General features: G+C 47.2%; 1 protein-coding gene across 2 annotated transcripts in view; it reads left to right on the top strand.

Moving 5' to 3' along the window:
* Positions 1 to 14,074, top strand: part of LOC139272648 (EGF-containing fibulin-like extracellular matrix protein 1) — a 167,157-nt gene extending 153,083 nt beyond the window's left edge. Inside the window, exons 11-12 of one of the 2 annotated variants that reach the window (XM_070888725.1) lie at positions 4,883 to 5,075; positions 13,627 to 14,074. In XM_070888725.1, the coding sequence (XP_070744826.1) occupies positions 4,883 to 5,075; positions 13,627 to 13,788 (355 nt within the window). In that variant the 3' untranslated portion in view covers positions 13,789 to 14,074. The remainder of the gene's footprint in view (positions 1 to 4,882; positions 5,076 to 13,626) is intronic. The other variant, XM_070888724.1, reaches the window with a different exon arrangement.
* Positions 14,075 to 14,292: the final 218 nt, after the last annotated feature.

The following is a 14,292-nucleotide window of genomic DNA, read 5'->3' as shown; positions in this document are numbered from 1 at the left end:
CCCGCTCTTAATTAAACCCTTTGTCCTCCTCTGCTGAGTTCTAAACTTCTCCCAGTCCTCAGGTTTGTTGCTTTTTCTGGCCAATTGATATGCCTCTTCCTTGGATTTAACACGATCCTTAATTCCTCTTGTTAGCCATTGTTGAGCCACCTTCCCCTTTTTATTTTTACTCCAGGGATGTACAATTGCTGAAGTTCATCCATGTGATCTTTAAATGTTTGCCATTGCCTATCCACCGTCAACCCTTTAAGTATCCTTTGCCAATCTATTCTAGCCAACTCACGCCACAAACCATCGAAATTACCTTTCCTTAAGTTCAGGACCCGAGCTTCTAAATTAACTCTGTCACTCTCCATCTTAATAAAGAATTCTACCATGTTATGGTCACTCTTCCCCAAGGGGCTTCACACAACAAGATTGCTAATTAATCCTATATCATTGCACATCACCCAGTCTAGGATGGCCAGCTCCTCAGTTGGTTCCTCGACATATTGGTCGAGAAAACCATCCCTAATACACTCCAGGAAATCCTCCTCCACCGCATTGCTGCTAGTTTGGTTAGCCCAATCAATATGTAGATTAAAGTCACCCATGATAACTGCTGTACCTTTATTGCATGCATCCCTAATTTCTTGTTTAATGCTGTCCCCAACCTTACTAATACTGTTTGGTGGTCTGTACACAACTCCCACTACCGTTTTCTGCCCCTTGGTATTCCATAGCTCCACCCATACTGATTCCACATCATCCAAGCTAATGTCCTTTTTTACTATTGCATTAATTTCCTCTTTAACCAGCAATGCCACCCCGCCTCCTTTTCCTTTCTGTTTATCCTTCCTAAATGTTGAATACCCCTGCTTGTTGAGTTCCCAGCCTTGGTCACCCTGGAGCCATGTCTCCGTGATGTCAATTACATCATACCCGTTAACTGCTATCTGCGCAGTTAATTCGTCCACCTTATTCCGAATACTCCTCGCATTGAGGCACAGAGCCTTCAGGCTTGTTCTTCTAAGACACTTTGCCCCTTTAGAATTTTGGTGTAATGTGGCCCTTTTTTCTTTTTGCCTTAGGTTTTTCTGTCCTCCACTTTTACTTTTCTTCTTTCTATCTTTTGCTTCTGCCCCCATTCTACTTCCCTCTGGCTCCCTACATAGGTTCCCATCCCCCTGCCATATTAGTTTAATTCCTCCCCAACAGCACTAGCAAACACTCCCCCTAGGACATTGGTTCCGGTCCCGCCCAGGTGCAGACCGTCCGGTTTGTACTAGTCCCACCTCCCCTAGAACCGGTTCCAATGTCCCAGGAATTTGAATCCCTCCCTTCTGCACCACTCCTCAAGCCACATATTCATCTGAGCTATCCTGCGATTCCTACTCTGACTAGCACGTGGCACTGGTAGCAATCCTGAGATTACTACTTTTGAGGTCCTACTTTTTAATTTAGCTCCTAGCTCCCTAAATTTGTCTCATAGGACCTCATCCCGTTTTTTACCTGTATCGTTGGTATCTATATGCACCACGACAACTGGCTGTTCATCATCTTCCCTTTTCAGAATGCCCTGCACCCGCTCCGAGACATCCTTAACCCTTGCACCAGGGAGGCAACATACCATTCTGGAATCTCGGTTGCGGCCGCAGAAATGTCTATCTATTCCCCTTACAATTGAATTCCATATCACTATAGCTCTCCCACTCTTTTTCCTGCCCTCCTTTGCAGCAGAGCCACCCACGGTGCCATAAACTTGGCTGCTGCTGCCCTCCCCTGATGAGTCATCCCTCTCAACAATACCCAAAGCGGTGTATCTGTTTTGCAGGGGGATGACCGCAGGGAACCCTTGCACTACCTTCCTTGCACTGCTCTTCCTGTTGGTCATCCATTCCCTTTCTGGCTGTGAACCCTTTACCGGAGGTAAGACCAACTCTCTAAACGTGCTATTCACGTCATTCTCAGCATCGTGGATGCTCCAGAATTCATCCACCCGCAGCTCCAGTGCCGCAATGAAGGGCATGAAAAAATATTGGCAAGTAAAATCAAGGAAAATCCAAAGCTGTTTTCTAAATAAATTAAGAGCAAGAGGTTAACTAACAAAATAGCAGGGTATATTAGGGACCACAAAGGTAACCTGTATGTGGAGGTGGAAGTGTGGTTCTTAATGAATACGTTGCGTCAGTTTTCACAAAAGAGAGGGACGATGCAGACATTGCAATCAGAGAGGAGGATGTGTAATATTAGATGAAATAAACATAGTGAGAGAGGAAGTATTAAGGGGTTTAGCGTCTTTGAAAGTGGATAAATCCCCAGGCCCAGATGAAATGTATCCCAGGCTGCTAAGTGAAGCAAGAGAGAAAATAGCAGAGGCTCTGACCATCATTTTCCAATCTTCTCTGGCTACAGGTGTGGTGCCAGAGGATTGGAGGATTGCTAACATTGTACTGCTGTTTAAAATGGGAGAAAGGGATAGACCGAGTAATTACAGGCCAATCAGCCTAGTCTTGGTGGTGGGAAAATTATTGGAAAAAATTCTGAGGGACAGGATAAATCTTCATTTAGAAAGACACGGATTAATCAAGGACAGTCACCGTGGATTTGTTAAGGGAAGGTCATGTCTGACTAACTTGATTGCATTTTTTGAAGCGGTAACAAGGAAGGTCGATGAGGGTAATGCATTTGATGTCGTGTATATGGATTTTAGCAAGGCTTTTGATAAGGTCCCACATGGCAGACTGGTCACAAAAGTAAAAGCCCATGGGATCCAGGGCAAAGTGGCAAGTTAGATCCAAAATTGGCTCAGAGGCAGGAAGCAAAGGGTAATGGTCGATGAGTGTTTTTGTGACTGGAATCTGCAGGGCTCAGTATTCGGTCCCTTGCTTTTCATGGTATATATCAATGATATAGACTTGAATGTAGAGGTAGGATTAAGAAGTTTGCAGATGATACAAAAATTGGCCGTGTGGTTGATAATGAAGAAGAAAGCTGTAGACTGTAGAAAGATATCAATGAACTGGTCAGATGGGCAGAATAGTGGCAAATGGAATTCAATCTGGAGAAGTGTGAAGTAATGCATTTGGGGAGGGCTAACAAGGCAAGGAATTACACAATAAATGGTAGGACACTGAGAAGTGCAGAGGAATAGAGAGACCTTGGAGTGCATGTCTACAGATCCCTGAAGGTAGCAGGACAAGTAGATAATGCGGATAAGAAGGTATACGGGATACTTGCCTTTATTAGCCGAGGCATAGAATATAAGAGCAGTGATGTTATGCTTGAACTGTATAAAACAATAGTTAGGCCACAGCTAGAGTACTGGTCTAGTGCAGTTCTGGTCACCACATCACAGGAAAGATGAGATTGCACGAGAGATAGTACAGAGGAGATTTATGAGGATGTTGCCTGGATTGGAGAATTTTAACTATGAGGAAAGATTGGATAGGCTGGGGTTGTTTTCTTTGGAACAGAGGAGGCTGAGGGGAGACCTAATTGAGATGGATAAAATTATGAGAGGTCTAAATAGAGTGGATAGGAAGGATCTATTCCCCTTAGCAGAGGGGTCAATAAACAGTGGGCATAGATTTAAAGTAAGTGGCAGGAGATTTAGAGAGGATTTGAGGGGAAATGTTTTCACCCAGATGGTGATGGGGGCGGGGGGGCAGGTGTTTAGAACTCACTGCCTGAAAGGGTGGTAGAGGCAGAAACCCTCATAGCATTTAAAAAGTACTTGGATATGCACTTGCAGTGCCGTAACATACAAGGCTACGGACCAAGAGCTGGAAAGTGCAATTAGGCTGGATAGCTCTTTGTCAGCCGGCACGGACACAATGGGCCAAATGGCCTCCTTCTGTGCTGTAAATTTCTATGATTCTATGATTCTCTCTCCCCACTTTCTCTCAGTTAATGCTGGCACATTCCTCCCCACCCTATTCCAGCTTCTCTCTTTTCCTCCCCCCACCAAAGTATCGCTCCCAGCTTCCCTGCTAAGGGAATAGGTCCTTCCTATCCACTCTATCTCGGCCCCTCATCATTTTATACACCTCAATTAGGTCTTCCCTCACGCCTCCTCTGTTCCAATGAAAACAACCCCAGCCTATCCAATCTTTAGTCATAGCTAAAATTCTCCAATCCAGGCAACATCCTCTTCCCTCTCTTTTCCATTTCCCTCCCTTCTCTTTTCCTTTCATTGCCATCATTTCCCCTTTCCTTTCCTCTTTATCGCCATCCATTCTTCCTCTTCATTGGCACCCATTTCCCCTCCTGCAATGCCATCTAGTTCCCTTACTTCATTATCATCCATTTCATCCCCTTTATTACCATTTATTTACCCCTTCTCTCTTTCTTTAATCCCAATTTAGTGCTGTCAATAACAGACCATAATGGTACTGCTACCAATTAATAGAATGGATTCCAGTTGCGTCACACTGTAGGTAGAAATTACTGTTCTCACAAGCTTCCCACCAACAGTATGTTGTGTACAGAATCTCTTTTATTAGCAGTAGAAGCAGCATCCAGGGGTGAGGGCCCTGGTCTGGTCCAGTAGTGGTGGGACTTAAGCAGAAGCAAGACTGAGAGAAGAGAGGTCTGACTTGTACTGATTTGCGTCAGCAAACACTATTTGTATGCAGTTTAGAGATGAGTATCTTCCTTTCCAGGTGACATGAGGGCAGGCATGTGTCTATGTTTCCTGACATTTAGGAAGAGGGATATCTTCAGCAACAGATCTTGGACTTCATTAATATATACATTTTAAGATATATTTCACTGCACCAAAACCAAATCCTACAATATGTAACAATTAGTTCTATGGTTTTATTCCGAGAAAACTGCAGGATATACTGGGCCTTTGCATTCTTACTGATGCAGATTTTGCTCCCTTTTGTTTTCTATGCAGTCGCTGTGTCTGTCCAGCAGCAAACCCAGCCTGCCGTGATCAGCCTTATTCCTACGTGTATAAATACATGAATGTTCGCTCAGATCGATCTGTCCCCTCAGATGTCTTCCAAATTCAAGCAACAAGTATTTACCCCAATACATTCAACACCTTCCAGATCAGCTCTGGGAATGAAGGAGAGTTCTATCTGAGGGTGAGTAGTACTTACATTTACCCTATCAGCATTTTTATTGATTTAAAAAAAGAGATGATCCCCAAAAATCTGCTGAATGGCTGTAATGTCCTTTCTAGGTCAAGGGAGAATCCTATAATTTAGTTGTCAATGGAATGCACCCCACCACTAGGGCGCTTTTAGGGCGCCTGTCTGCTGAAGAGGCCAGAAAGTAATGCTAATATCAACCTGGCCCTGCGGGGGGGAGGGGAGGTGGGTGCTGGGTCTCCCTAGAAATAATTACTTGTTTCCCCGTAGTCCCTCTTGTGGGGAGAGGGAGTTTTAAAATGTATTAAAAATTCTGTCACTTTTCCTTTGGGGTTCCAGGCTGCCATGAGCCATCAGTTGTCTGGGAGGTGTACCTGATCTGACCGGGTGCATCTTAGTCAATGCTGTTCTGGGTCCCAGTGAAAGATTTGGTCACAGGAGGTTCCCGGCCCCACCCTCTCCTTTGCCAAACATCATGTTTGTGGTTGGCAGAGGCTCCACGCCCTAACATGCCAATCTGGAAAGTTAGCGCAAATTATGCCAGAAGAGATGCCCATTTTCAGGGCGGTAATTATTTCAATGTTTAAACTAAATTGTTGGTGAACAGTGCTTGTTTTTTTAATCAATTTACCCTCAAAAACAAAAGGCACAAGTGCTATTTGTGTTTGCAGTCAGAAATGCTAAACAAATGTTGTATTTTCCACCCGCTACCAGATTGGCATCTACAACATCAGCATCACAGCTACAGCGGGGCAAGTTGGCAGGATGAGGAGGCTTTCCACATTGAGCTCCCCACAATGCCACTTTCTTGCTTTTGGTCCATAATTAGTGCCACAACATACTTACATGCAAGAACCATCTTGTCTATGTTTTAAATCTGTGTAACTGTTTATGGTCTCACAAACCCATAGGCCGCAACTCCAGTGGTTATTCCTGGATCACGCCCATCAGTGCCCTCCAGCACTGACCCCCTGGAATGCTATTATGGGTGCATCTCTGGCATCCACCTATCCCACATGGCCAGAAATGTTGATGGCTTCCTGCTAATGGAGATGGGGGTCAGACTTCTACCCCGTCCCAACCCCAGCTCTGTGTAACGAGGCCAATCCAAATTTTTCTTTAAAAATAAGGCAGGCCGCTCATTTCACCTGGAGCTCCTGGTGGAGCCCATTTGCACCCATGTAGAAGTGACTGGGTCCCGACTGAGCCAGGGAAGCAGGAGCTACCAGTACAGCGAAACCCACCCCAGGCTCTGGCCTCGCGACACCAATGGTCTTGTATGGGCTGGACAGAGCTTTTGTCCCTCACAAGGCATAACTGGGTCACTGGCTTTTTCCAATATGTTACTGCTGTACTCCCACTCCACAGAATTACAGCGGGAATCTGACAGAATCTTTCAGTAAATTGAGGTGCATCTATTTTTTTTAAAGTATCAACTTAAAAATGCTGGTATGTAAATCTCTAAAGTTTTTCCTCCAGCAAGAAATAAAGATTTGGAGCAAAAAATTTATTCACCACATGCCAATTTAGCCTAACGGTCACTCCATCCTGACTGTTCTCCAATATAGAATAAATATATTGGTCCTAAATTGTCACAGGGATTGTACCAATTTTCCACAGTACCTTTGGCAGGGCATCAGCAGAACTCCCAGAGAAACCACTGTTTTCAGCGGCTTACACCATTTCTCCAGGTGTTCTGTCAATCTCCCGCCGAAGTTACAGCAGGAGATCAGGACAATCCCTGTGAATATTCAGGGCCCCAGGGGTTGATTTTACTATTGGGCGACTGGCCAGCAGAGCACGCTATACCTGAGGCCAAGAGGCAGCCGTGATTTTGAGACACAAGCTTCATTTACATCCATCTAGCGAGCTTCGGGGCACAAAACGGGCATCCCGATGCAGCTTACCGGATTGAGGCCTCCAAATATCGGGTGTCCTCGGCTGCCAGCAAGGTAAGTGCGGGAAGGGGCCGTGATCGCTGAGGATGAGGCTCCCGGGCGGTGGCTGGGAGAAAGATTCCTGCTCCTGTGAGCTGCACAAAATGAATTCCAAACTTACCGAGGCTGGGCCTCTGCGGCTCCACTGCACTGCGATAGTTCCAATCTAAAATGGCAATCGGGGTCCAAGATTTGCATATTAAAAGGCATCTACCACCTGAAATAAACGGGCACTCAGGGCAGGGGGCCTTTTTCAAAATGGCACTGGCCTCTTCGTCGGTGTTAATGGGACAGTAATGGGCGACTGACCCCTTTATGAAGCCATTACTACCCCATTAACAGCAGGTAATAAAAGTGAAAATTTACCTCAATTTTTAATCAGATTACACTTTTATTGCATTCTTAATGTGATGTTCCTGCACCGTACTACAAACTCACACGAGGCATGTACTGCAGACTCCGTCACTACGTGTCCTTAACCTTTATTCCCCAGGACCAAGGAGTGCTGAACCTGGGTGGGACCTCCCCTTTTATACCTGGAAACCCAGGTGAGGAGTGTCTCCCACAAGTTCACCCCCTGTGGTCAGGGTGTGTATTTCTAGGGTATAAATACAGTGTACAGGAGTTGCATGGAGGTCCCTCTTGAAGATTACCATTGCATGATGGTTACATACATGATATCACCTCCACCCTTACGTCCTTTTGTGTCAAAGGTTAAGTCTTTCAGGTGGTCGACGCTCTCTCGTGGAGCGCTGCAGTTGGAGGTCTGGTGGCTGAGCCTCGGCACGCGTCTCTGTCACCTGAGGTGATTCCGGCCTGTCCGGGCTGGCCGCAGGGACTGTACATGCTGTGGACTGTCCTTGTTGCTCGTCCACTGGCAGTGGTGTGTATGACATCTCATGCTCTTCTTCAGGTTCCTCCGTGTCTATGCTGAACCTTTTCTTTACTTGGTCCAAGTGTTTGCGGCATATCTGCCCATTGTTTAGTCTGACCACTATGACCCTATTCACTTCTTTGCCAATTACTGTGCCCTCAAGCCACTTGGGTCCCAAAGCATGGTTAAGAACAAATATCGGGTCATCTATTTCTATACACCTCCCCCTTGAGTTTCGATCATGGAACTCGGTTTGGGACTGGCGTTTGCCCTCAACAATGTCTGCCAGGGCTGGGTGAATGAGGGACAGCCGCATTTTAAGCGTGCGTTTCATGAGAAGTTCCGCTGGCAGGACTCCCGTGAGCGAGTGCGGGCGGGACCTGTAGGCCAGCAGGAGGCGCAATAGGCGGTACTGAAGGGAGGGTCCTTGGATGCATAGAATGCCCTATTTTATGACTTGGACCGCACGTTCCGCCTGGCCATTGTAAGCCGGCTTGAACGGCGCTGTCCGGACATGTTTGATACCATTGCCCGACATAAACTTCTGGAATTCATGGCTGGTGAAGCACGTGCCATTGTCGCTGACCAGGATGTCCGGCAAGCCGTGGGTCGCGAAAATCATATGCAGACTCTCCACGGTGATGGATGTCGTGCGCGAATTTAATATGATGCACTCGATCCATTTCGAGTATGCATCGACAACGATCAGGAACATTTTCCCTATGAACGGGCCCGCATAGTCTACGTGAATATGTGGCCATGGCTGGTGGGCCAGGGCCGTGGGCTGAGTGGGGCCTCCCTGGGGGCATTGCCCAGCTGGGCACACATCGTGCACCTGCGAACCCAGTGTTCCAGGTCTGAGTCAATCCCCGGCCACCATACATGTGACCGGGCAATGGCCTTCATTAACACAATGCCAGGGTGCTCGCTGTGGAGTTCCCTGATGAATGCTTCCCTGCTTTTCTGGGGCATGACTACCCAGCTGCCCCATAGCAGGCAGTCGGCTTGGATGGAGAGCTCATCCATCCGTCTCTGAAACGGTCTGACCTCCTCGGGGCACGCCCTGTGTGCGGACGCCCAATCCCCAGTCAGGTCACATTTTTTTATCATGGATAGGAGGAGGTCTCTGTTGGTCCTATAAGGGGAAAATGGGAAGGCTTCTCCTCCCACAAGTGGGCCCCCTGATATAGAGGGTCGACGCTCGCCCCAACCTGCGTAACAGCCCCCGGAGTTAGCAGACAGAGACGAATGGCAAGTATAACGATCTTTTATTATGAACGTCCGGGAACACCTCTCATCACAGCCGCCTGTGAGTGGAGATGCTCTCCGAACAGCACAATCATACAACTTTTATACATTTCAAAAACCCCTCCGTTCCCTGGTAAGACCTCCCTAGATCTCTAATTAGACTACCTTATCAGTGCTACTTCTCTAATTGGACTACCTTATTAGTGCTACTTTGGATTGACAGGCCAAGACCCTCGGGACCACCTTAGGCCATGACTAGAATGACTTCATTAGATCAGAATTTGTTGATTCTCCTTGATGCCCGTGAGTCTGCCTCGAGCCTCTTCGCAAGGTATTATCAATGTCTGTTTAGGTTCTCACATCGTATCTTGTCGGAATATTATTGAATTGATAACTTCTGGAGCCTTGGTACTGGAATGTACAAGGCCAAAGAGGCCTTTTACCTCCTTATGGGTCGGTGCAGGAACCAGCACTTTAACCCTTGTCCCGCTGGTACCCCTAATGCTAAATTTTTCTCTTACAGTCCAGAGTTTGATCTGGCTTGCTATGATGGGGGAGCCTGAGGTGTCAAAAGCCTCAACGGCCATGACCATCTCAGCGCTTTGCTCCGCTGCCCCTTCGGTGGTGGCCAGTGGGAGCCTGCTGAGCGCATCAGCGTAATTTTCGGTGCCTGGCCGGTGCCGTATGGTGTAGTCATAAGCAGCCAGCGTGAGAGCCCATCGCTGTATGCGAGCTGATGCATTGGCATTGACAGCCTTGCTGTCGGACAACAGGGATGTTAACAGCTTGTGGTCCGTCTCTAGCTCGAACCGTCTACCGAAAAGGTACTGGTGCATCTTTTTCACACCGTAAACACAAGCGAGTGCTTCCTTTTCGACCATGCCATATCCACGCTCTGCCTGGGAGAGTGACCTGGAGGCATAAGCCACCGGTTGGAGTCGGCCGTCGTCGTTACCCTGCTGTAACACACACCCAACCCTGTAGGACGATGCATCGCACGTTAAAACCAGTTTTTTTACAGGGGTCATACAAAGTCAACAGTTTGTTAGAACACAGCAGGTTCCTCGCCTTATTGAAAGCCTGTTCTTGACAGTCTCCCCAAAGCCATTCACAACCTTTATGCAGGAGCATAACACCTCCAACAATGTGCTTAAGTTCGGCAGAAAGTTCCCAAAATAGTTCAAAAGTCCCAGGAATGATCGCTACTCCGATGTGTTGCCGGGCCTGGGCGCCCGGCGAATCGCCTCAGTTTTTGATTCAGTGGGCCGGATCTCGTCTGTGGCAACCCTCCTGCCCAAAAAGTTGACCTCTGGGGCCAAAAACACACACTTGGCCTTTTTCAGCCGAAAGCCTACCCGGTCCAGTGGGCGTAGCACCTCCTCCAGGTTGTGGAGGTGTTCCTCGGTGTCTCGACCCATTATAAGGATGTCGTCTTGGAATACGATTGTTCCAGGAATGGATTTGAGCAAGCTTTCCATGTTCCGCTGAAAGATAGCTGCCGCCGAACGAATGCCAAACAGACACCTGTTGTAGATAAATAATCCCTTGTGCGTCGTGATGGTGATCAGAAGCTTGGATTCTTCAGCCAGTTCCTGAGTCATGTCGGCCGAAGTGAGGTCCAGCTTCGTGAACAGCTTGCCACCTGCCAGCGTGGTAAAGAGGTCCTCCGCTCTCGGGAGCGGGTACTGGTCTTGCAGCAACACTCGGTTGATGGTGGCTTTGTAGTCGCCACAAATCCTGACCAAGCCATCCGCTTTAAGGTCAGGAACGATGGGACTTGCTCAGTCGCTGAATTCAATGGCCGAAATTATGCCCTCTCTGAGCAGCCTGTCCAGTTCACTTTCAATTTTCTCATGCATCACATACGGCACCGCCCTTTGTGGTGCACTGGTCTGGCGTCCGGAGTGATGCGTATCACTACTTTAGTGCCCTTGAACGTTCCGACACCGGGTTGAAACAGTGACCCGAATTTTTGTCGGACCTGTGAGCATAAACTTCACTCCACAGATGAAATGGCGTGCACATCCCCCCATTTCCAATTCATCTCGGCTAGCCAACTCCTCCCCAAGAGTGCGGGGCCATTTCCCGGGACGATCCAGAGTGGCAACCGGTTTTGTGATCCATTATGTGTTACCACCAAGTTTGCACTGCCCAGCACTGGGATGATCTCTTTGGTGTACGTCCGTAGCTGCGTGTCAATGCATTCTAGTTTGGGCCTGCTAGCTCTGTGTGGTCATAGTCTCTCAAATTGTTGGGCGCTCATAAGTGACTGGCTAGCTCCTGTATCCAGCTCTATGCGCACTGGGATGCCATTCAATAAAACTTTCATCATCATGGGTGGCGTTTTAGTGTATGAGCTATGCACGTCAGCCACGTGAACCCGCTGAATTTCAGCATCCATGGCTTTTCCTCAGGCATCATCCTGCATTGCAGACCCCTCGTCTGGTTCCTCTGTCTTGCAGATTAGCCTCGCCACAGCTTTTTTGCACATCCTGGCCAAGTGTCCACTGACGTTATAAATCCTACAGGCATATTGCTGGAACCTGCAGCTTTTCGCAGTATGTCTACCTCCGCATCTCCAGCATGAGCTGAGATTGTTGTTAACAAAGGGACTGTTACCAGGCATTTCTCTCTGACTGCCCATTTGGTTGTTTCTAAGCACTCTGATGGTGGGTGTTAATGGTCCCATCACGGGACGCATTGTTCCTCGTGTTGGCGTGAATTGCCGACCCCTTTCCATTGTCCCTGTTGCAGGCCCACCCTAGCGTCTGTTGCTGCCTGGGTGATTTCGAAATGCCCTTGCCTGCCTGCGAGGTCCCTAGCCGCGTTCATGATATCAACTCCCTGGTCCATCGCCACGTTGGGACCAGGGCTGCACGCGTAAATTAGCTTGGTCTCATCTTCCCCTGCCATGAAGGTCTGAGCTGTCAACGCTGCACCTTCTAAAGTCAAGTCCTTGGCCTCTATGAGCTTCCTGAAAATTCCCGCATGATTAATGCCCTCAATGAAAAAGTCCCTTAACATCTCCCCCCTGCAGGCGTCTGTGAACTTACAGAGACTGGCCAAGCGCCGCAGGTCCGCAACGAAGTCCGAGATGTATTGTCCCTCCTGACGCCGGTGTGTGTAGAACCGGTGCCAGGCCATGTGTACGCTACTCGCCAGCTTGAGATGCTCACTCATCAGCTGGCTGAGCTCTTCAAAGGGGTGCTTTTGTGGTGCAAGCAGGTCTTTCATCAGCGCATACGTCTGTGGTCCACAGCTGGTCAGTAGATGCGCCCTCCGCTTGTCAGCCGCTGTCACTCCCAGCCAGTCCTTCGTGACAAAGCTCTGCTGGAGTCTTTCCACGAAGTCGTCCCAGTCCTCACCTACACAGTAACGTTCGCCTCTGCTACCGGTGGCCATCCTCGTGGTTCGGTGATTCCCGTTTCTCATCGCTAAATGTGGTGTTCCTGCACCGTACTACAAACTCACACGAGGCATGTACTGCAGACATAGTCACTACGTGACCTTAACCTTTATTCCCAGGACCAAGGAGTGCTGACCCTGGGTGGGACCTCCCTTTTTATACCTGGAAACCCAGGTGAGGAGTGTCTCCCACAAGTTCACCCCCTGTGGTCAGGGTGTGCATTTCTAGGGTATAAGCACAGTGTACAGGAGTTGCATGAAGGTTACAGTTACATGAAGATTACCGTTGCATGATGGTTACATACATGACACTTAAAATAGAGTTTCCATACAGATCTGACAATGCAACACGCTGGCGAACCTATGATATACAGTGCCACAGAATGATGGGACCTAGCTTCTATGCCAGTAATCCCTCTCTGTTGAGTTTGCAGTATCAGCCATGCCTTTGTATGCAAGGACCTGACACAAGCATGGCACTTGGCCACAATAGGCGAGAGAAAATTTGCTAAGATATAAGCATAGATATTCTGGCATCTCCATTATGCCAGAACTACAGCAACGGTGAACTGAGGCGGGCACCTACCTCAATGGAGATTTCACAGATTTCTGTTGTCCAAACCTGAACCACTGTTTCTCCTTGGCTGGTAGGCTCTTAATTCAATAGCAATTAATCTCGCTGGGATTGAATGCCATTTGAATTCTACTTAGTGTTGTCCATTTACATCTCTTAATGGCATGTATGTCTCCATCCTAAAGGTGTAGATACCATTGGTCATTATAGAGGCATATCTGGCATGATTACCAGGGAGCCCAGAAACTCCTTCCCCATCCACCACCAACCCCACCCCCCGCCTCACTCCCATCTCTCCAGGCATGCCTTAGAATGGGAAGGGCAGATAGAAGAAGTGCCCACTCAGAAATCCAGAAAGAGTAAAAACCGGGTGGAGACAAGTTCTGCCCATCCAACCCTTCCATTCCCGGGACACCTGACTCTTGCCCCAAAAAGGAAGTTCTAAGCCATATATATATATTTTTTAATCACTGCATTTATTTGTTTCACACTTTTGTGTTCCTGCAGCAAACAAGTAACGTGAGTGCAATGCTTGTCTTAGTGAAGCCATTAACAGGACCAAAGGAATATATTGTGGATCTGGAGATGTTAACAGTCAATGCAATAATGAACTACCGGACTGTGTCTGTGCTGCGGTTGACAATAGTAGTGGGACCTTATCCATTTTAGTTTATGTGGCACTGACGAGGACAGCCAAAGTAAAGCATTTCCTACCACAGCATTTAACATTCTGGTGTGTTTATGTAATTTGCTTTATGGTTCAATTTAACTTTCACTTCTGTATTTTTGTGTTTTTTTGTACAAAGTGCCTTCAATAATGTATGTAGAGATAAAGTTACTGAAGTAAATATACATTACAAATTAATATTTAAAGCTACATAAAGCTCTATAATGTTTGCTATCCAGCCCAAAATTAAGTACTTAATATGATGATGTACAAAGTTGTTTTCTAATCAAATAAAATGTACTTCATATATTAAATTGATGCCGTTGAAATATTTTTGCTACTGTGAATTCTAAACACAATATAACGCATACCAATCGCTTTATATTTCACATAAAAAGTTTATAAAAAGGACTCATTTTGTAGTAAGGTGATTGCTTGCACTAACATTCACTCCTGTAAGGATAAATCTATTGATAGCCTTTCTTCAGTGAATTTCAGGATGATGT

This window comes from Pristiophorus japonicus, chromosome 9, assembly GCF_044704955.1.
Source record: "Pristiophorus japonicus isolate sPriJap1 chromosome 9, sPriJap1.hap1, whole genome shotgun sequence".
Taxonomy (NCBI): domain Eukaryota; kingdom Metazoa; phylum Chordata; class Chondrichthyes; family Pristiophoridae; genus Pristiophorus; species Pristiophorus japonicus.
This window is presented reverse-complemented; position numbering and strand designations above follow the sequence as displayed.